This window comes from Mus pahari, chromosome 6 (genome assembly GCF_900095145.1).
Source record: "Mus pahari chromosome 6, PAHARI_EIJ_v1.1, whole genome shotgun sequence".
Classification (NCBI taxonomy): Eukaryota; Metazoa; Chordata; class Mammalia; order Rodentia; family Muridae; genus Mus; species Mus pahari.
In genome coordinates this window covers 101,347,087-101,371,149 of record NC_034595.1, presented here as the reverse complement: position 1 = coordinate 101,371,149, position 24,063 = coordinate 101,347,087, and the positions used below count along the sequence as shown (strand labels likewise).

At 41.9% G+C, this 24,063-nt stretch overlaps 1 protein-coding gene across 9 annotated transcripts in view; it reads right to left on the bottom strand.

Annotated features, from left to right (window-relative positions):
- Rere (arginine-glutamic acid dipeptide repeats) overlaps positions 1-24,063 on the bottom strand; it is a 330,953-nt gene that overhangs the window by 186,050 nt on the left and 120,840 nt on the right. For all 9 annotated transcript variants that reach the window (XM_029540314.1, XM_029540318.1, XM_029540316.1 and 6 more), the window contains exon 3: positions 823-893. In XM_029540314.1, the coding sequence (XP_029396174.1) occupies positions 823-893 (71 nt within the window). The remainder of the gene's footprint in view (positions 1-822; positions 894-24,063) is intronic.

Sequence of the window (24,063 nt, the reverse complement as noted above, 5' to 3'; positions counted from 1 at the left end):
ACTTGTGTGAGGCAAAGACATTAATAGTGACATTTAACCGTGTTGCTCATAGAGAAATCTTTGAAAAAAATCAGAATATTAATTTTGAAGAAGAGATACACACATTTACACAAAAAAAAGCCAGGAAAAAAAAAAAAAAAAAAAAAAGGAGGGGAGGGGGAGGGGGCTATCTGTGAAGCAATGGCTGTCCTAGAACTCCAGAGATCCAATCACCTGCACTGGCATTAAATGTATGTGTCACCTCACATGGCCTGAGCGTGTTAGTCTTACAAATACCCAGGGATTTATTCTGAGCCCAAAGTGTGTCTAAAAGCCCACTGTCTAAAAGCAAAGGTTTTGTCAGGAGCACCATCAAGACAGCCTTAATCCTAGGCTAAACTCCCTTCTCCCAAATTCAGCTCCTAGGAGACCCTTTAAACTGGACAAGACATATAGTCCATACCTACAACCACAGCAAACCTCCAGTACCCCCAGAAACTAGTATCTGGTTTACATTTTCTACTCATTAATCACTAAAGTTGTTTCTGGCTCTTAAGAACAGCTGAAAGAAAAGAAAGTACTTCAGAAGCTAAAGAGGATCTCTCTGAGACTGTCACAACAGCTACTAACAGAGGAAAGACTTCAGAAAGACCCTTGTTTCCCAGCAGAAAAGCATTACCACAATAGACAAAACAAGCTACATTATTTCAGTGCATGGCCCAGAGACAGGTAGCACTGCCCCACACTGGTTATCACACCAGGAGTGTTGGAGAAGCAATCAAAAAGTGACAGCCTGAGCTAAATAAAGAGAGAGGGAGAGACAGAACATGGGAAAATGCTTACCAGTTTGAAGTCTTGGATGCTGCAGATGAAATACGGTGTGTTTGGCCGCCGACTCTCAATATACACGCAGTCTTTAAAAGAAAAAGGAAGTTTTTTTTAAAAAAAAAAAAAAAAGCAAAAGTCAAGGCTTTATAAGACCACTGTATAAATAAATAGCTAGGTAAATGAATATATAAACACATCAATGACAAAGCAAGTACCTTTTAATAGTGAAAACAAAACCTTTCTCTGGGTAATAAATATGAAATTATAGATATCATTAAGGTAATAGTTCTTTCCGAACATGCTTCTGACCATCTAAAGAAACCTAATAAAAAGTCTTGATGATTCAGTTCAGGGAAAGGAAGCTCTACAAAACTACCCATAGCCAGATGAAGAAATTTAGATAACAGAATTACTTAAAAGATTACACATCAAGCTGGATAGTGGTGGCGCACGCCTTTAATCCCGGCACACTCATGAGGCAGAGGCAGGCAGATCTCTGAGTGTGAGATCAGCCTGGTCTACAGAGTGAATTCCAGGACAGCCAAAGCTAAACGGAGTAACCCTGTCTCAAAAACAAAACAAAACAAAACAAAACAAAACAAAACAAAACAAAACAAGATTACACATCAAAACAGGTATGTGGCACTTGCCTGCATCCCTAGCCCTGGGAGGACGGAGAGAGGGAGGGCACACACTTTAAGGCAACTCAAAAATCTTTTAGGTACAAGTTCTTTGGAAAGAGAAACACCTTTGCCACAAGCTACTTCATTTTAAGTAAGTATTCTTTGAGGAAATAGCTATTTGAAAACACCATCTTAAACATGTTACTACAATAGCCTTTTCACCACAGCATGAAAAAGGATGAAAACTATTCTAGTCACCTATAGATAATTTACTATCAAGTATTTCTTTCCTGGAAAGAAAACCAAGGCAGCCAATCAAATATGGGATGAAGTAAACCAAATAATTTCTTCAGAAAGAAGAGCAGAGCACTCTCCTCAGCCACACCGGACATGGCAGTGTGGGAGCAATTATTTTTGACATTCACATCAGCTGGAGGGTAAAAGGTTGCTTTTTAAAATGCCTGACAAGAGACAATTATTTCCCAAGAAGTAAAAGTTTCCTGGTTACCAAATCTGGGAAGTGTGATACTAATGCCTACAGGTGCAAAAGCCAATCACCAGACCCTCTCCCCTGCCCTTCAGAATGTACATGTGTAAGAACAACTGCTTTCTGACAGCTTAGGCAAAGCCCTTTATTTCACCCCTGTATACATTAAAAGCCAAGACATAAAAAGGAGCCACAAAAGCCATTTCAGAAAGAGAAGAAACATGAATCTATGATGGTATCAGAATTGCCCTGACTGACTTCTCAGAGGAGACCATGAGCCCTTGAAGGCATGCACCAATGTGCATCAGGGTCCAAGATGACAGCTGACTCTGCTAACACACTTAGCAGCATCCATCTCACATTCGTCATCGCCAATGACACTCTTCCCACTATGGCTAATCATTTTCTTCATAGCCCTTGTTTGTTACAGAAAAGCAGCAACATAAATCTCTACACAAAAAACTGGAGCTCTCTCTGGGCGCAGTGGTGCGGCTTACAGAGTTGTAATCTCACCACTCAGCAGAGGACTATAAGACCTGCCTCAAAATTTAATACAGTTTTGGAATAGGCCTAAAATTCTTAATTTCCATGTTGTAGTCCTGTTGAATGCAGCACCAGTAGTTCAACTCTCCAGGTAGCAATTACATACCCACTCACCTATGCACTTTCTCCTTCCTGTCTCTTCCACAAAAGCTACTAAGTTAAGCTATGTGTTCACAAATACATCGATGTCTTAAGTGAGGTCCAAAGATGTGCTCCCACAGAATCCACCTCCTCCCCTGGGATGCACTCTCCAAAAGAAAGACCACCAATTCATCTGCCTGGTCTGTGACAGCCCTTTCTTTACTCTACCAGTGTTCTGACCATACATAGCTTACAACTAATTATGAGGGGCAGTATAGGTAATACACTCTCGTGGGGTCTCTGTAAAAGAGTGGTATGTATTCCTTAGCAATTCACAATACTGAATGTCCCATTATCTGACAGTCATGTTGTCTGTACTGTCCTCCTCTTTATCTTCCTCCTCCTCATCATCACCACCTCCAGAGCTCTGAAAACAGTACGACAGCAATCCCTGTGTCCAGCAAAGACTAATGTGTGCCACTGGTGTGCTCACAATCAGACAGGCCTGAAATAAGTAGCAAATGTGGGACACTGAGGCTCAGTTACATGGCAGAGAAGGGCTTTATGGATCTTTTTATCTTTAACAGGGCCATTTTACCACAGCCCCTCTTACTCTGCAATATAAAGCACTGCAGACTTGGATACTACCAAGTTTCCATTGTCGGTGTGGTGCACATGCTCACACAAAATTCCAGCACCTGAGAGACGGAGGCAGGGCCATCAGGTGTTCAAGGTCAGCCCTGACCAAATAGTGAGTCAAGAGTAGTCAGAACTATCTGAGAATCTGTTGCAATAACTCTGCCCGCTGCAGTCCCCTCACCCCCAAAGAGCTTTCCAGACAAAGGAGAGAAAACTTGTGTTCTGCTACAACTAGACTCAGGACATGTCTATCTCTAAACACACCAAGGTATTACAGCTGAGAAGAGAAAGGGGGTGCTGCTGCCACCCGAGTTCCTTATCCTACTGGACCTGACAGGCACAGACTAAAGCATGCAACCCAAGGGAGAGGCCACACTTGAGGGAATAGCCTGGAACCTGACCTGTAGAATTACCACAATTTTTTCCTTCATACACAGTATCTTTTTTTTTTTAATTTAAACAATTACCACGACAAATCAAACTGATTCAAAGCTGTGAATTTACATAATGGTTTCAATATACAAGGCTGGTGTCTGTAGAACCTATATTGGATCAGAATCTTAGTATTCTGAGACATGTATGTATGGCAAGATGAGTTCACTATCAGAGCTGGCGACAAGATGGATTCTGTGGACAGAAAGAATAATAAATCATGTGTCACATAAGTTAATTTTTTTCCAAGCTTAGTCAAATTTATCATTCTGGATGGGTAATGTTCTGTTTTAACCAGATTTAGCTAATGTATTTTTTTTGTTTTTTAAGTGATTTTTAATGATTTATTTTTACTTTACATGAATTGATATTTTACCTGCATGTGTTGGGCCTCCTGGAACTAAAGTTACAGTTAGTAGTGAGCTGCCAAGTGGGTATTGGGAGTTAAAGCAGGGTCCTCTGGAAGAGCAGCCAGGCTCTTAACCACTAATGCGTTTTTAAAAATAAACTATGAAACATAACTGAAGAGTTAAATCTTTTCTTCCTACAAAACAGAATGATCCAACCTAAGCAAATGCACTCAAAAAAGAAAAAGGTAAAAAGAAAAAACACTATAGGAAATAATCTGGAATTCAAGTCTCAAAGGAAGTAATTTTTCCTTTAATGCCCTTTCTGCTAGCCTACTCTACCCCCATCCCCCCAAAAGGGTAAACTGAAGCCAAACAGTCATTACAAGTATTTTCTCTCTGGCCTCGTTAATCAAGAAGCTTATTTAATAAAACAATCTATATAAATGTTTATAGCTAGCATAAAATCATTTATTTGTAGATCCTTCTGTATGGATTTGCAGTGCTGGGTGTCTAACCTAACCTAGGGCCTTATACATGCTAGACAGGCACCAACCTACATTTCTAGCCCCAAAGTAGTTAATTCTAAAAGGCAAAGTTAAGAACAATGTCAAAAAAATCCACAGATGGAATGTGTGTGCCCAGTAACCTTTCTAAAGTCAAAGTGCTTTGGCAAGACTGTCATGCAACTTCCGAAAGCATGGCTCATCTAAGAGCTGGTTGGTTCTAAGACTGATAGTCAGCTGAACTGATGGTCCTTGGAGTGACAAAGCCTGCAGCTAACAGAAGCACTACAGACACCTTTTGTTTTTAAATGTTAAAGCCCTTCTTCTTTGTTGTTAAAAGCAGACAATGCGGTCCATTAAACACACAATGCACATTTTCAAAATCACTCACAAGAAAGCAGGCATTCACCAGAATGAGCCAACAGTTGCTGTGGGGCAAATATATACATTGCTTTAATCTTAAAATCAGCATGCCTGAAATGGACCAGAAGAAATAAATGAGGCTATTGCCACCACTATCAATTATTCTGAAAAGCAAACGATAGCTAACGTTTTCTTTAGCAAGGATGTCTGAAAATAGAGTGGGGTTTGTACTGAGTTTTACGCACTGAGCCTCTGCACAGAAGCAGATCACATGAACCCTGACTAATACACATGGTGACATGGTGTCACTTGTGACCAGGACCATCAAAACTCATGGCCTAGGAGATGATATTGAGCAGGGATATTTCTGGTTGTTTCTCATAACCCCAACATAGCTTTGTGTCCAAAAAAAAAAAAAAAAAAAAAAAAAAAAACAATGCTGCCATCTGCAAACAGAGCCCTCACTGAGCTGAGGAGGGAAGTCGGCCAAACATGAAGGCAAATTCTCAAGGCCAAGAAAAGCCTCTGCTTTCCCAACAGTCAGCAAATCAGCAGGGTTATGTAAATTGAGCAGGAAAGCAAGTTCCTCAAGGGTAAAAATCATAGCCTGCCACATCAGGCAGTCTGCCGTTGTGTACACAAAGCACCTATCAGCATCTGTCCTGGCAGTCTCCTCACTAAAGAGTGGACACTTACTTCACCCCCTAATTTAGTAAGCGGGCTGTGAGCCCTAGCATTAAAGCTGTGTGTTACAATACACTGGCAATGTTCAGCTGCTGCTCTGCCCCATGCCGACTCTTCCCTCCATCAATGTGTCCCCACCTATTAATCTCTGAAATACTCTCATCCCCTTGCAAAGAATGGCAGTGCCACTCTAACAGAATTTCAAATAGAAAACCCTTCCTTGTGAACAAAGCCTTTCTCACAAAGAGATTTTGAGAGACACCGCTGGGTAGCCCAACAGGGGACTTGGGAAGCTGACCCTCAGGTTTCTTTGTTCTCCTTCATTTCTCTTCCATGTTATTCCTCTATCCCTGACACTCAGAACCATTCAACAAGGGAACAGTGAGCTGGTAAAATATTGCAAAATTAAGTCCACAAGTATCTCTCTAGTTAATACAAGTGTTTGCCAATTCCAACACAGAAAAAAAGCTGTGTGTGTTTGTGGGGGGTGGAGGGTGGGGGGGGGGTTGTGTGTGTGCATGCAGTTCTATCATTCTCTACCTTACTTACTTACTCCTTAAGACAGCATCACTCCCTGAACCTGGAGCTAGGCTTGCTAGAAACAACACTAAAATCCTGGTGTCTGGACTCCAGACAAGAAGCACTGGTACACTATGGGCCTCAGCAAACAAGCTCTACCATCACCATCCGCAACAGTCAACGCCAGCTGCACCTTTTGCTTCCACCATGTGATCCACTTCTGCAGAGCAGACACTCAGAACTTCTCTGAGGAGAAGTGAAGAAAGAAGTGAAATTAGGAGTTACCTGAGGCCCTAACCAAACACTGAAAAGAAAGTGAGACACTCTGTCACAGGTGGAGAGAGGCTGGCTTTCAGCTGTCTACTAGACACAGAGAGTAGCAATGTGTGGGGAAGAATGGACCGCTTCAAAGGTAGACAAAGCCTTCCCAATCATTTCCTTAGCTTTTGATTTGACTCTGTCAGCCATCACCAAATTTGATGGCATCATCTTGAAAAACTCAGTAGAAGGTAAAAACACCCAGGTGGAACATATGAGTGACTCCATGTCTACAAACTTCTTGATAACGGAATCCACATATGGAAACGTCTAACAGCTGTAATGCTGCAAAGCTTACATGGGTCTTGTCGGCACAGAAGAGGACGGTGGAGAAGAACAGAAAGAAGATTATAACAAACTAATGTTTTTAAATTTAGACATGTCTCTTTTCTAACTATCAGGAAGTCTTCCAGTACATCACAATCTCTCTAAGACTGGGCTCAGCAGACAGCTCAGTTGGGAAAATGCTTGCTTTGCAAGCACAAGTACCAGAGTTCAATTCTCTTGTCAAAACCCAGGCACAGTGTGGTGCCCTTATAACCCAGCACCTAGAAGGTGGATCCTAGCCAACCTAGCTTACTTGAAGGCAAGTGAAAGAGTCTATCTCAGAAACAAACCAGACAGTGCCTGAGAGACGATGCCAAGGCTGCCCTTTGGCACATACATACACACGGACAGCCTTCTCCTTCCCCGCGCTCTCATGCTTAAAGGGTGACATCATCCAACCTCAGGAAGTGCTGCTAGTGATTTGGAATAGCTGCTACAGTGTTCCCCTTCCCACAATCTATACTAGCTGGGTGTGAAAACTGAGCAAACCAAGAAAAAGCAGCATTGTCTTGTCAGCAGCATTCTGTGATGATACTCAAAATATTAACCATGGCTTAACACCTGCATTACCCAAACATAGCAATAGAAGCTCTTATCTCCATAAATTATTATGAAAATGTTCTTTATAACTTGTACTGAACCCTTACTATGAAAGTTATTCTAGCCAATTCCAAGTCCAAACCCCAGTTGAGTCTACTTCTCAGTCAACTTACAAAAAGCATGTAATCTAAGAATTTTTTTCAAAAACATTTTTTATTAGATATTTTCTTCATTTACATTTTAAATGCTATCCCGAAAGTCCCCTAGATCCTTCCCCCAGAATTTTTATTTTTAAAATTGGTTATGGAACTGAGGGCTCAGCAGTAAAGCACCTGCCTGGCATGCAGGAATTCTGGCCCTGAGCTCCATCTGCAGCACCACTGAAGGTGCCACAGATACGCCAGCCCACCTACCTAGAGAAGGCCCCAGCTGCCTGTGCCCGCCCCCCCTTGCAGCACATTGTACCTGTCTTCTCAAGACAAAATATTCAGATAAGTATCCTATCCCAGTTCAGTGGCTCACAATAAAACACTGAAGGAGAAAATTCTGTCCCAATGGGCCAGTGAGATGCCTGCCGGCTCAGAAGGTAAAGCCTGGGAATTGAGTTCAAAGCCCACTCAGAATGATGAAGGAGGAGGACCAGTTTCCAAAGGCTGTCCTCTGACATCAGCACCCCCCCCCCCGCAACACACACAGTTAAATTATGATAAAAAATGACTATTAAGCTGGACTGTTCTGATTACTAACCAAAATGTTGATAGATGTTTAAATCAAGGAATGAAAGTGGACCATGCCACAGACATAGCATGGTGACACAATTTTAAAACTAGTTTGGGATACACAGTAGTACTGTCTCAAGGAAAAGAGTGTGGAAGGGGTGGAGAGCGTTGCTGGATACACAGCTCAGCACTAGAACATACTTGATTCTAGAAGTCATCCCCAGCATCACGCAAACAATAAAAAAGGTGAAAGCAAGTAAACGATGTGCACTGAGAAGCAGTGCAGCAGCACCATGTTCACAGGGAAATGAGCAGTGACAGGCAGGCCTGGGAGAGGGTTCCTCTCTGCTTCTATGGAAGACAACAAGCACTGGGTCATGTGCTAGTGCCACGCCCTGCAGGAAAGATTTCAAGCAAGGCTGCTAGCTCCTAGCAATGCTAGAGAGCCTCAGCCGTGCAGGAAATGCTTCAGATCAACTTCGTAGTGACCCTGGAAATACTCAGGGGGGTTAACAGTGCCTGGGCTATCACTCTCATTTGGCAAATGATTTTACTATAATCCATTTTCCTTATGGGTTTCTGCTATTGTTTAATGGACTGTCAGTATAATTTAGATTTCATCTATTTATACCATTCAAGCCTGCCTCCTGAATGTACAGCAATGGAGCATATTTCTGTTCAGTGGAATTAATGACAGTTAATTATAACATGTAGTTTCCATAGCTCAAACAAAACCCACGCATATATTTCTATGTAAGGGTATTATATCCCCTAGAGCTAGAGTTGCAGACAGTTGTGAGCTGCCACATGGGTGCTGGGAATTGAATGTGGGTACTCTGGAAGAGCAGCTACTAAGTCATCTCTCCAGCTCCTCTTTTGTATTTTTTAAGCATCTACATTGTAGTTCCTTGTACGATGAATATTAATATAATATTCCATCCCATTTTAATATTTGCCTCCTATACTCCACAATCTTAACTATAGGTCAAGTGCAGGGAAATAAAAGTCTTGCTGTCAGAATGAACAGACAGAAGCTCTATCATGACAGCTGCCTCACACAAGCAAAACTGAATGTTCATTTTTTTCTGCCTGTCTTTTACTTACTGTTGGATAATTTCTCATATATTCTAGTTAATCATAATGTCAAGATTAGATGAAATTTATTGAAAACAGACTAAGTATGGAACACAGATTCAGACATAAACTAAACACTGGGCTCATACTAATGCATACTCAATTGAATCGCTTTCAGACTTAACAGAAACTTCAGCTTTGTTTACAGATACCACCATCATACAAGTGGCCTTTCTCAAATGGTCAGTCTTTCACCTACATATCCTCACACTTGTGTAAGAGACAATTAAAGAACTGTGTCACCAGGCAGTGGTGGTGCATGCCTTTAATCCCAGCACTTGGGAGGCAGAGGCAGGTGGATTTCTTAGTTCAAGGCCAGCCTGGTCTACAGAGTGAGTTCTAGGACAGCCAGGGCTACACAGAGAAACCCTGTCTCAAAAAACAAACAAACAAAAGAAATGTGTCAGATCAACATCTAGGATCTGCTGCTCCGACTATAACCACCAGCATCACAGAATCAATGTAGTTCACAGAAGAGCCGAGGCATGATGGCACACACTTCTAATCTGAGCACCCAGGACAGAAGCAGGCAGAGCTTTTTGAGATTGAGGCCAACCTGGTTGGTCTACAGAGAAAGTCCCCATCAGCCAGGGCTATGTTCAGAGAAACCTTTTCTTTCCTTTCTCTGTTTCTGTTTCTACACCACCACCCCCCCCCCCAATTCATTCACTTATAGTGTTTTGAGGCAGGGTTTCTCTGTATTGCCTTGGCTGTCCTGGAACTCCTTTTATAGAGAACACAGAAATCCATTTGCCTCTATCTCCTGAATGCTAGAATTAAAGGTATGCCACCACTGGCCAGCTTGAGAATCTTCTGGAAAGAAAGAAGGGAGGAGAGAGAGGGGAGGGGGAGATTGATCAATAAATCCCAGATGGCTTAAGAGTTCCGATTGCTGGTCCATACAACATCCCTGCAAGACCCATGCTCATGTTGCTGTTCCCACCAGGTGTCTGTCCTTCTTAAACAATCCTAGCCAAATTTCAGGACCCAAGTCTACAAGTCTATGCTTCCACACATCTTTAGTCTATAACAGTCTGCTGAAAGTCCACTTTATTTAAATAAGTGAATTTCTCCCCCCAGAAAATGGGTATGTGTATGTGTGTGCAAGAACCACCCCCCCACACACACACACACCTTGAGACAGGGTTTCTCTGTGTAGCCCTAGCTATGCTGTTGACCAGGCTGGCTTTGAACTCACAGAGATCTGAATGTCTCTGCCTCCTGACTGCTGGGATAAAAGGTATGTACCACCACCTCCCTGGCCATTTCACCCTTCTGCACTATTCTAAGAACCACCTTTGTAAGGTCGTACACAAGACTGTGCTCTTATTTTATGGACTGATTATAAAAATGCTGTTGATAGTCCAGCTGACACCAAAACCAAGTAAGCTTGTCCAAAGTCTACTTTGGACTTGCAGTAGCTTAACAATTTTTATCATTTGCTGTAATTTCTATAAAGTTCTAAGAGCAATGTAACCTGTTCCCACTCTAATGTAACCCAGCCTCCCTGCTCCCCTACAGCAATGCTGCTTCCAGCTATAGTTATATGACCTCTCGATCCCAATGTGCATCTTTAGCCCATCCAGATTACAAGTATCCTGAATTATCTGAAGAAAATATTCCATATAGACAACGACTTCCATTCTCTGAGTCCTTGGAATGTAACATACACAGCTCTGTAGCATATAAAAACATCAGGGTCCATCTTATATGCTAATCTGTCATCCACCTGCCACTTTTATAATCCACATTAGCAGAGATTTTTGAAGGTCAAAGTAATGAAATATCTAACTATCCTCAAAGGAAACAGGAGACTTCGTTTACTGTTCTAGCCACTGACAGCACTTGTGTTTCTTTCTTTCTTTTTTAATTTTAAACCCGAAACTATATTCAACACACTTCAATAAAGGGCTGCAGCTGCTCTGGGCCAATCCAACGCTTAATGAGAGCTTTGCTTTTGCGTGTTCTTTTAGTAATCTGAACCTCAGAAAAGCCATGTTCTGAACATCTGCTGAGACAAAATAAATCAGAATCTAGAGAAAAAAGAATTGAAGACTTTTCCATTTTAAACAAAGTGCTAAAAGCAGGTAATAGTCAAGTCTTACATGATTATAGTTTGTAAGCTCTGAACCCTTGTGGTGTCTCACACCTATAATCTCAACACTCAAGAGGCAGGATTATTGGGAGTTCAAGGCCAATCTAAGCTATCTAATAAATTCCAGGCCAGCCTGGCCTACAGAGAGACCCTGACTCAAAAGAAATTAAAGAGCTCAAGCCAGCTCTATACTCACAGCAAAGAGCATCATGGGTGTGAACTGGTGGGACCCTGGCACCAGCTTTCCCCACTGACTTGTCACAGTTGCTCTCCCCAAGGTCCCCTTCTCTCTATGCATGACAGGCCAGGTTCCATCTCTCCCAGGGCCTTGCTTTTCTATAGTTGCATTGGAGTTTCACAGATGGTTTAGAAAAAGTCTGATTGGTTTATTGTAGAATCTTCCCATGTCCATTTTCTCGTCCACAATTCTGCTGTCTTTTCATGGATAGAAAGAAGCTGAGGCAGCATAGCCAGAAAAGGCTTGGAAGGAAAAGTGCTTTCTGCCCAGGAAGGGTGACTAGTCCGGCTCTGTGGCTTTCTTCCCCAAACTTACTCTTTTGATGGGAAATGAATGAACACACCCAGTGTTAGAACTTTCATGATGACTGACGCATTATATACAACAGGAGGACTATTGGAAAGTGGTATCTTCTGGACGTGGCAGGGAACTCATAGCAGCTGCAAATGCCTGAATAGACCGGCACAAGACCAAGCCAGTCAGCCAGGCAGCATAGGTGTGTGAAGGGCTCCCAAGACCCTGAGGAGCTATAGGCATGCCACTACTCCTAGGGAAGGGAGCCGGCTTTTCCTTCAGGGATGGACCACTGACAGGCTGCTGATGCAGTGGACATCCAAAACAGACGAGGACATGACTTTGCCAGGAAGATGTTTGTGTGAGGCTCTGAGAAGGAGTTGTGGGGGATAGGGGTGGATATGATCGAGTACATTATATTTGTATCAAGATGATAGCTATTCCCTGTGGGAGGAAATGTGGAAGGATAATACTAAGCCATTTTACCCATTAATATCCTGAGTTCATGTGCTGATTCATGAATTTAAATCAAAAACATAATAAAAATATTAACATAAGCCAATGTAATATATAAAAAACTAACTAATTAAGAAGTAAACACTAAAACTGAAGATAAGAAGTCAGTAACAGGCATTAGTGGCACATACCTTTAATCCTAGCACTCTGGAGGTAGAGGCAGGCAGGTCTCTGAGTTCAAGGTCAGCCTGGACTACATATAGACCAAGTTCTAGGACAGCTCAGAGCAGCCCAGAGAAACCCTGTCTCAAAAAGACAAATAGAAACCAAACAGGGACCCCAGTAGTAAGGAGAGAGACAGCACTGACCGTGCGGCCCAGCAGTAAGGAGTCAGCACAAACTGTTCGCTACCGTTTGCCAGGATCTAAAAACACCTTCCAGAGGCAGATGGAATCAGATGGGACCAGACAGAACAAAGATGACAACTCCTTCCCTGAAAAGACACAACTAAGTCTGGTTCCTGAGGAGTCTACCCCTAGGGTTCACAAAGAGCAATAACGGGTGACAATTTCTCCCACACACTGGCTAGCACAGATGCTGACTCAAACCATTATCCTCTCTGTCTTTTTGGTTCCTGTATGAATTTGTTTCAAAAGGGAATTCATGGATGTACCTTCCCAGAAAGCATGGGGACTGGTAGCAAATTTCCTGGAATACCGTAACACTGAAAAGTTGAAGTTAGGTCAGGAAGATGATGGCACACATTTGTAATACCAACACTCAGAAAGCTGATGCAGGAAGATCATGCATCTTAAGTTAGCCTGTCTAAATATCAGGCTAGCATGGGTTACACGGTGACACCCTTTCACTAACAAGTAAGTAAGTGGACAAGTGGAAAAAAATTCAAACTGACTATATTCCAGCTACTTGGGAACTGAAGGTCAGCCTGTACCTTACAGGAATACCCCTCTTCTAAAATTAAAATATTAAAATCAAAATTTTAATAAAAGGAAACCAAATACTGTGGCTCAGAGGCTGATGGGGAGGTTACCATGAGTTTAAGGCCAACCAGGACTACAGAACAAGACCCTGACAAAGTCTAAATGTTTGAAAAACAAAACAAAACAAAACAAAAAAAAAAAACAACACTATATTTAATTGCTTATCACAATACAAGAAAAATTATACAACATAATACTGCACATATTTTTAATTGACTAAGAAATTTTACTAGCTATGCCTCCCTTAAGAACATTCATAATCTCAGTGTGATAGTGAATATAAGATGTCTGTGCATGTTCCCTATGATGCAACATGAGAGCCCTGGTTTGTTCCAATGTCCCCATGGCTTACTGCCTGTCATCAAAATTAAACCATATTTTCCCCTACCAACGTCTATCCCTTGCCATGTATTCAGATTCTTAGGTTAGCACAGGCCAGGTTACAGTCCCCAGCATTAACAGCACATGAGGCATAGTAAAAGCTCTGTGTAGTAGCTTATTGAAGCAAAGCCAACATAGGCTGCAGAATGAGATATTCTATAAAAAACAAAGGCATATTAAGAAACTGCAGACACACACCTCTACAAGTATGCACTAAGGGAAGTGACCACATAACAAATTTTAACAGTGGCTTTAAATTTCAACTTTCGCGTATCTGAACTTTTCAATTTTCTTTCTTGAAACCATACCATTTGTCCACTGCAGAGGAACCAGGCTTAGAAGCAATCAGAAGTGAGAGATTACAAGCACAATAAATGAACAAACGCAAACAAATACGCAACCCAACCAAAGCACTAGTCAGGCCAAGGAAAATCAATGCAGGTGAACTTGGGGGAAGAACATACAAATGGAACGGTGTAGCCCCCAGAGTTTTGGGTAAAGCACACTGGTGAGGCAGCTGGAACCCACATATCAGATGCTCAGCACTCAGAACCCAACAGCTCAGAGAAAACAGAAACTCCTAACACAACTGATGGGAGCTTCAAATAGCCAGCCTTGTTCTGGGATTACATACTTCCTGTCATCAAATTTCTTCTTCTTTTTTTAATAGCTACTGCCAGCTTGAAAATCATTCTAGTTTGCAGTCATGAAAGACACTGTCTTCCAGCCAGTACAGAGAACAGACCAGAAGCCAGGTCCCTACTGTGTAGTCAAAAGGGGAGGTGCAAATGTCCATGAAAGGTTAAAGCATAATTTTGAAGGCCTGAGCTGACAGAATGATTCTCAGGTGCAACGGTCGGATGTGTTCTTATACTATAGAATAGTGGCTATATAACTACCACTTTCTGGGTAAACTGTTCTTGACTACGTAAAAATACAAAATACTGGGTAATATCCTTTTCTTCTTCTTGTAGGCATGTCTCTTTCCTAAACAAGAGAAGAATTAGAATCACACACAGCACTACTAACATCGCCATGGTCAACAACCACAGCACACTGGGATAAAGGGCCATGTGAAGTCCGAGACCAAATACCACATAGTGATGACTATCTTCCTAAGAACTAGCAGGTACCTACAGCATTACTAACAAAGCACAAATTCAAATCTCACATTAAAAACTGAAAATTACAAAAAGCAATATAATTTGTGTTATAAACTTAGTAGTCTTGTGATAAGCCATTATTAACACCCTCCACCTTTTTTCAACTGTATCAAATCTCCACAGCCCAATCTACAGCGGCCCTGACCCCATCTGTGAAACACCAGCGTCTGCCCAGCACAAAAAAGCCAAAGCTGCACCTGCAGCCGCCGGCAAAGGTGCAGACAAGAAGGCGCACCTTCTCTTTATCTCAAGCACACAGCCTTCCGCACCGCACCACATTACTGTACAGGTAGTCCCTAAACAGAAATGTAGTGATTTAAGTAAAAAAATTATATTCAATATAGGGTTAAATGAACAACTATGGAAGCTCTATCGTATACAACCTATACTATGCTAGTTAGATTGAGCATACTGTCAATTGTGAAATGATGACTTAAAGAGTAGATTTTAAATCATATGTAATAATATATTAATATTAAACTTCATGTGATTAAACTTTCACCAGAAGAGCTAAGTAACTAATTTACCTCCAATGGTTTTATGACAGTGAAACTATCCACTACAAAAACAAACAAACAACAAAAACAAACAAACAAACAAACTTAAAAATCTACCATAAAATTTGTACTAAAATGTAAAAATAAATAGAAATAGTTGTTTACATATTTTTCTTTAATGTTTCTAGCATTTAAGACATTTAGATATCTCTGAGGCAAAACTTATCCACAAAAGTTATTTACTTTGGGATATTTAAATGCTTAAAAAAAAAATCAGTCTTGAAAATGTACATATTTTATTTATTTGTTTGTTTGTTTATACACTGTAGCTGTACAGATATGGTTGTGAGCCTTCATGTGGTTGTTGGGAAATGAATTTAGGACCTCTTCTCACTCCAGTCAGCCCCGCTCACAAAGTCACTGCTCGCTCAGGCCCAAAGATTTATTTATTACTAAACATAAGTACACTGTAGCTGTCTTCGGACACACCAGAAGAGGGCGTCAGATCTTATTACGAGTGGTTGTGAGCCACCATGTGGTTGCTGGGATTATAACTCAGGACTTTCAGAAGAGCAGTCTTACTAGCTGAGTCACCTCGCTAGCCCAACAACGTACATTTTAAAGAAACTAAACTAACAAAATAAATATACTACTCCAGTTTTCAATTCATAGACAATATGTTTTTTAATTTTGTAAAATCTAATTTTCTCAGCTGGAAATAAATAGCAGACAGTATCTGGTAAGATGACAGACCCATCCGTGGGTAAGACCAAATTCCAGCCACACTCTGGCAGAGCCGAGCCAGGTTCTCACACCTCACAGTACCCAATTCAAACACCAAACAGACCATGTGTTACAGAGCCAACAAGACTTCCAGCAATTTCCGCAGCCACCACAAAGCAGGGCATCAACATAATTATAATAAAGGGAACATTTAACAATTAACTGAGCCAGCAAAAGCCGAACTCCGGAGCATAGGAGTTCAAACTCATGTTTACTAAGCAAAGAGGCAGAGGTTTCACATAACTGCAGGAGATCACAGTCCAATTATACCTAGGTAAACACAAATCTTGCCCTGCTATGATTGAGGTACTGTCCATCACAGACCAGTAGACTGATTGTCTAGCCAGCATGCATCTTAACAAAGGCCCCTCAGTCCTCCCAGTGTTCTTCCACACTAAGTCCCTATAGGCACACTAAGTCCTTAGGAACAACAGACTAAGGCTGCCAACTTGCTGTCACAAAAAGACCCAGAGGTACAGCAAACACCTCTGAAGACACCACAGTTTGCACCAATGTATACAGTTACAACTTGCTCTCATTCCGCTGCTGGATTCTGGGTGTTGAGGCAGGAATAAAAGTGCTAGACATGCTCCACTAATATTCTTTCCTGGAGTTCATGAACAGACTTTCCTTTGCTTGACCAGTACTTTTGTAATAGTTGCCCATATTTCACAGAGTACCAGGATTAAGGCATCACCATGCCTGGCCAAAATTGTGACTTTAAATCTTGAATAAAATATAAGACCTACATGATGGATGGGTGGGAGGGTGGATGGGTGGCAGTAGACAGACAGACAGATAAACAGACAGGCATAGCTAGGAAAGCCTTGTTATGAAAGTTTGTTTTGTTTTGTTTAATTTAGTAGTGTTTCCTGGTTTTGTGGTGCTGGATCAACTCTAGCACCTACTGCATCTAAATACTCACTTACTACTGATCTACATCTGGCCCAGAGCTGAAAGAACTGCAGTCTACTTTCAGCAGAATCTAAGAAAACATTAACTACAGGATGGGGCTATAAAACACAGTGCTCCCTGCTCTTATGAAGCTCACAAGCAAAGGATAGGTTTTGTTAAGGTTGCCCCCCCCCCCAGATAAGCTGCAAGGGTGGGTTTTAATTTTTTTCGTTGACTTGTGAAAATTGTATGAATTTCAAATTTCAAAACCTATAAAAAGGGTTTTTACTGGCATACAGACAAGCTCACTTAACATACATTATTTATTACCAGACAAGGGGGCAGAAATGAGAGCTACATCACACCCTCTTTGGCCCTGGAAAGAGAAGTTTACCTTTCTGATGATGCTCACAAGGAACAAGAGAAGTAGCTCCACAGATCATATCACTCAAACCACCCAAAATGGATTACAGAGGCAAAACATCCCATTTTAACTGACCATTTACCAATCTGCCCATTTGGATATCAGAACCTTTTACAAATGTCTTCACCAAGATGACTAAGTGGCTGCAATATCACCATTCCAAATTCCTTGCCACATGTGGGTTTAAAATTCAGCTAATATTATGAAATCCAGAGTACTGACAGCCAACATTCTCATACCAGTGCAAAGAACTTCTCCTTCTAAATACTCTCATGTTTACCCTGGAAGTCCTCAGTTTCCAAGGGATTCAGCCAACTACTGAGACAGATACAAGATGTATCCTAATCTAGTTCTCTCATGAAAGACCTTCAGAAGATAATCAAAACTAGTGAGAGAAAAAAAAAAAACAAAAAACACTGAACTAGCAAGTGGCATCCTAACAACTATTCTAATACCCAGGAAGATTATACAGTGCAAGAAAAAGTATGCCCATAGGATCAACAATCTTATCGTTAGAGAGTGAACACTCAACAGCCAAACAATAACCTCACAAATAACCTCAAGGACACATCCCTAAGAATTCTTCCATCATCAGCTACCCCATGCCCATAGTAACAGCCAACTCCTAAAAGATAAACAGCTTTGACAATGCTCCCCAAAGGAAGCCCCCTGCTTCTGCTGGTGCTAATCTGGGGAATATTGGACACTTTATTCATACCTGAAATACAGTGGAGGGAGAAACCCCTCTAGTACTACTGCTCAAACAGACAAGCAGAAGGGAAAGCATACAATGCTTACAGAGATGTGGTTGCCTGAACCTGGTGGGTATGTGCGTAGGAGCAAAATGACTTTGGAAAGAGGTGAGATCTGTGGACTAAAAATTTTGGTAGAGTGAGACAGTTGTTGAGAGTAAGGAGACTCGACCCTTTCCAATAGTGATTTTATTTTTCAAGATCTACTGTACTTTATGTGTATGTGTGAGTTTGTATGCATATGCACCATTTGGGTGCTTGGAGTCTTAAGAGGCCAGAGGAAGGCATCAAGACCCCTGGAACTGAAGTTACAAGAATAGCAAGTAAAGTTAGCTATTAAATTACCTCTACAGGCTCTGCACTTTAATTTGGGATTATTAAAATGGAGAGTACCCTTCAATGATTGAGGCACAAGACAGAAATAAGTCCACTATTCCAATCTCCTCTTGGAAGACATAGAGTATGCCCGGAGAACACAAAGGTCTCTAAACCAAGTAGGAGAGAAGGGGGAGGGGTGGGCAGAACAGCAAAGACTGTGCCATCTGCAAAGGTTTTCTGACAGGAATTTTAGTTAGTGGGTTTAAGACAAGGGGGCATGAGCCCCATACAGTCTCACCGTGACTCAGAGATGGACATTTTACTGGTGCAGGGTGCATGGCTCTTCAGGGGTCAGTCAGGTAGCTGATGCATAGTTGTGCCCTGCAGAGTTCTTACCAGAAAGTACTCCGAAGTGTCATGGGTGACTACAGTCTGCTGCTGTTGTAAAACAGCCTGAATTCAACGGTAATGGTGATGTGGAATGCACAACAGTCATCAGTGTTCTCCAGACGGTGGCCAAAACCCTTAAGTACAGACATGGTGTGAGGAGGCCACTGCAATGGTACTTCCTTCCTGCCAGGGCTCAAAGCCACGAGGTACTAGTAGCCTAAGTATCTGGGAAGTTTACTTCTTTTAACAATGCCTGCTACCCACAATTATTATATTATCTGTCTTTAGAAAATTTCACTCTCTCTCAATAACCCTAAGACCACCCTTGTGTGTGTGTGTGGGGGGGGGGTTTGCAAGTGAGAGGAATCAAATATTCTGGGCAGTTTTGGAGACTGAACCCTATGGATGTGAAACCGTCAATCTTTAGAGATATGTCATTTGTTTGTTTTTAGAGACAGCCCTTGCTAGACATTCCAGTTTGTCTTAAACTCATGACACTCTTACTTCAGCCTCCTAAGTTGCTGGGTACCAGGCATATAACATCAGAAATGGCTGAAATACAACTGGGGGGGGGGGGGACAAAAAAAATTATATATTTTGTATTTTCCAAGAAATCAACCTATTTCGTTTTTCTAAAATAGTAGGGTAAATCTCTCATTGTTTTGTGTTGCTACAGATCTTGGCAGGTGCTCTAACACTGAGATGCAAGGACAGCTGTGGGTGTCAGTCTTCTCCCTCCACCATGGTTGTTAAACTAGGTCTCAGCATCAGCCATCTCACTGCTCTCCAAACTGGACCAAAAATGTGTCCTTCCTACTAGTTAGTTATCCCATGGCTTTACCACCCTCACAACTCTACTCTTATCCACCCACATTCAAGCTCACAATCTTTGCAATCTATCAGCTTTAGAGCATCCAAATTATGCCCAAGCAACCATTCAGAATTTAACTCACTGGCTGCCTTTTAACTATTGCTGTATTATAGCTTACTTCAAAATCTAAAGCCAGGAAACTGGAGAGATGACTCATCAATTAAGAGCACTTGCTGGCTGGGCAGTGGTGCGCATGCCTTTAATCCCAGCACTTGGGAGGCAGAGGCAGGCAGATTTCTGAGTTTGAGGCCAGCCTGGTCTACAGAGTGAGTTCCAGGACAGCTAGGGCTATACAGAGAAACCCTGTCTCAAAACAATCAATCAATCAATCAAACAAAAACCAAAAATCCAGCTCTGTGGTTTTCCCTCTTAAAAAAGGGTGACACATGTGAGGGAATCCCAGAATTCAGGAAGTGGAGACTGGAGATCACAAGTCTGAGGTGAACCCAGGTGACATGGGATAGGGGCGCCTCCTAGGGTCTTTTTTGCTTTGCTTTGTTCTCCTGAACTCCCACACATCTACACACACATGGCAAACATGTGGGAACACCAATCCTTTTTGGCTCTCAAGAGAATAACTCATCTTCTACTTGATTAAAGGACAGCTGCAAAACACTAGCCCAGATAAGTGATTGTCAAAAAATTAACATGAATTTAAATCAGCAGAGAATGTTAAATAAAATACTGATTCAGTCCATCAGTGTTGGAACCTGAGAGTCTGCATTTCTGACCAGCACTTAAGCTGACTCAGCAATCTTTCCTTCATGAAATCAAAGACATAGCCAGTCTCAAACTTTCTGGCATTTTCTCCTTATAATTTTAATAACTTTAGAATTACAGTTTTTCTCATTTCATCTACCGTCACAGACAAGTTATTTTTATATGATGAGAAATGTTATTTTACATACACAAGAGTTCGAGTACCTTCCTAATATATACTAAAAAGCAATCCTTCCTTTGGGATCAAGAAATTTCAGGAGAACCAGAAGAAATAAAAATTAATGAATATGATCTATAACTAAAAGCACATTATAGTATGATTAAAAATATGAATAGGGCCAGTAGAATGGCCACAGAGCAAAGCTCCTGCAGGCTAAGCCTAAAAACTAGATCTCTGGGACCCACGGTGGGAAAGAACTGTTTCCCAAAGGTTGACCTCCAATCTGTGCATATATATGCCATGACATATGAGCCTCCTCCAATAACAACACACTTCAAAAAACACCCCAAAATTTTTCCCAGCAGTTCTAAAACACAATTACAAGATGAAATATATGCCCAGCCTGGATCACTCAAACACAGTCTCCCTAGGCACAAAGTTCTTCCTGCCTACCCGCCCTACCAATCTGACCCACAGTACCATACAAGGTGGGTTTAGGAACAGGGTAGTTGCAAATGTGATGCGTTTAGATGGTGTGGGGTAGGTTATGTCCAATGCCTAGTGTCTTCAAAAGAGGGACTTGGACACATGCCAAAACATGCAGACAAGAAGAATGGCCAAGTGAAGACTAGATTTATGTCACATCACAGAAGTCAGGATTGAGGCTTAGAAGTTTCTCCCTAGTTCCTTCAGGGGAACATGGCCCTGACAGTTACCAATCTTGGGGTTTTAGCCTCAATAGGCTTGCACTGCTTTGCTACCTAAGCCCTATAAACTACCACTGCTTTACTGTGCTTCCTCAAGTAGGTAAGGTCCACAGCAGAGCAAGGTGGTGCACACTTGCAATCCCAGGAGCAGTTCAAGGTCGTGGGGGTGGGAAGCACTGAAACACTGAAGTACCAACTTTACATGGGAAAGGGTGAGTATGACAAAGCTTCAGAGAATGGCCAAACTTACATAAGCACCACCATCAAAACAAAGCATGGTCAGAACCCTGGGGCACCTATCAGGCTAATTCACGGACCACAGCCATACCCTACCAATCTCCTGACTTCAGAGACTACTGGGGCCTCTTTTGAAATGTCACATTAAAAGGAATCATACATTCTTAAACTTTTGTATTCATTCAACTTCATAAAGTTGTCATGTTTTTAACCGCTATGTATGTTCTCGATTAATTCAAATGGACACCCAGGCTTCAAAATGTTGCCTCATTTGGATTATTCTCAGTTTAAATCCATGTACATCAAAAGAAACTATAACATCTTAATTCTAAATTATAAGTAAAAGAAAGTTTAGAAGGTATGATATAGATATATAGACACAGACACACACAGGAATGATAACATCTGTTAAGAAAATGGAGCAAGCATGGGAATGGACAAACAATGCCACTGAGCTGGTGATGTGGTGTCCTCCTGGACAGAAGTTAGCAGGGGAGTTAGTTAGCAGGAATGTGCTGAGCTCCTAAGGGGCAGAACACACTGTTCCAGTGATGAAGAGGCAACAAAACCTCTGTGTGAGTGCCACGCCTACTTCAGTGGGTGGCTCGCCACAGGCCTGAAACCTGGAAGAGTCCTGAGGAAAAGGAGTCTCAAAGAGACTCAGCCTCCTGCAGTCTTGGCATTTCCAATAATCTATATACACGAACCCTATCCGCATGATAGTATGGTGTATGCTCTCTTTCAATATTATTAATGCCTTTAAAGAATGAATTTTTACCACAGGTGAAGTTTCCTTAAAGCCAGTGTCCTGAAAATTCCTTAAAGCCAGGAGCTCGGAATTCAGCAAGAAGGTTGTCTATTCATTAACATTCTAATTCACTTCTAATAAAGACTGGTGAAACCGATTACGCATCACAAAGAACAGAGCCAAGCCCAGGGCAAAGCTTAGAGCAGTATACCGGTGGAGGTTACATTCATATGCAAGTATTTACCAAGGCCTAGGAAATAGGGGGGGGGAGGTGGTATTATTCATGAGATCTGCCAGAGTAGAAACCCCCAAAACAGGTTTTTCTGCTAGGCCCAAAGGAACAGCTAATAGGATAACAATTAACACCTGGCTTCCTCCTCAAGCTGCCTGGTCCCACCCCGTGGTCTTTTGTTTTGTGTCACGGTATCTGCGGATGTACCCTGCCCCGCTTTTCTTGTTTGTTCTGTATTAAAGATGTGATGCTCGTTTTGATCAGTACATTCAGTTTTACACCTCTCTTGGGTGGACTGTCTGTCACTCATTCACCGAATCCTCGCTCACCTGCAACCAAGAGACCCAGTTCCACGCAAATCGGGGACCCTAAGTGAGGCCAGTCTGTGGCATGTGGGACAATGAACAAACTTAAATCTTAAGTTCTGATACCAATTTGCTCCTAATAACCTGAATAGAGAGAGAACTGGCCTCCTGGGGTAAGGACACAACAGCTACTCCTCAAAGAACTACTGCAGGGCTCATTTGTTTGTCTGGTTGCTTGGCTGGTTGTATTTTTTTTTGAGACAGGTTCTTCCTATGTAGTTCTGGCTGGCCCCAACTCAAAGAGATCCACCTGCCTCTGCCTGAGTATTGAGGTTAAACACATGTATCACGAACTCCTAGCCAAGGGCTCATTCTTAATACTTTAGGAGATACTTAAAAATTCAAAATTTCCACATATTGCAGCCAATTTAAAGATCTGTCCAAAACCTCCCAATCCCCTGAAGAACTCATCTGTGACCTTCTCTAAAAGCACTAAGTGTATGAGAGTTGGCTAGGAAGCCATGCGCCATGCCTTACTTCCAGTGTTTCAGAAGTGAAGGCAGGAGGATCAAGAAACATCCTCAACTGCCCAGAAATGATTCAAACCCAGCCTGAACTAGAGACTGTCTTCAAAAATAAGGAAGGAAAAAAAGACAGATGTGCACATTAGCACAGGCCTAGGACCCAGCTGCTCAGGAGACTGAGGCAGGAGTCACAAGTTCAAGTCTTGCTGAGGGAACTCAGTGGGACCCTGATTTGAAACTATAATTTAAAAAAAAAAAAAAAAAGAGCTTAGATTGTATCTCAGTGGTAGAGTAAAAGACACCAAGTTCAGTCCCACTACAAAGGCAACAGACAACAGGGACACCAGGAAGGAAAGGCAGGGGCAGGGGTGGGGGCAGGATATGAAAGTCCATATGGCAATCTGGTCAGAAGCCTACTCTTGACTTCCCAGTTGACACAAGCATGAAGAATGGGCAGTATTTAGCAAACCTCCATTTAGAAATTATTTGGGAAAGTCATTTACCTTGAAATCTAAGCTTCTTGGACCACTCAATGGCAAGCACTTTACAAAAGGTCAAATGCTCACGGTGCCCAGCAGAGCTCAGATCATAGTGACTACCAGCAGTTTGGGTACTCTAGTCAGCTCTTCGTCAGCTGTCTCTGCATCTGTGAATCCAACCACAGATCCAACTAGGAACAGGCACTTAGAAGGTCCCAGGTCCCAGCACTTAGGGGGCAGAAGCAGGAAGATCTCTGAGTTCAAGGCTAAACTGGTCTGCAGTTACAGGATAGCCAGGAAGAAGTACACAGAGAAACACTGGTTT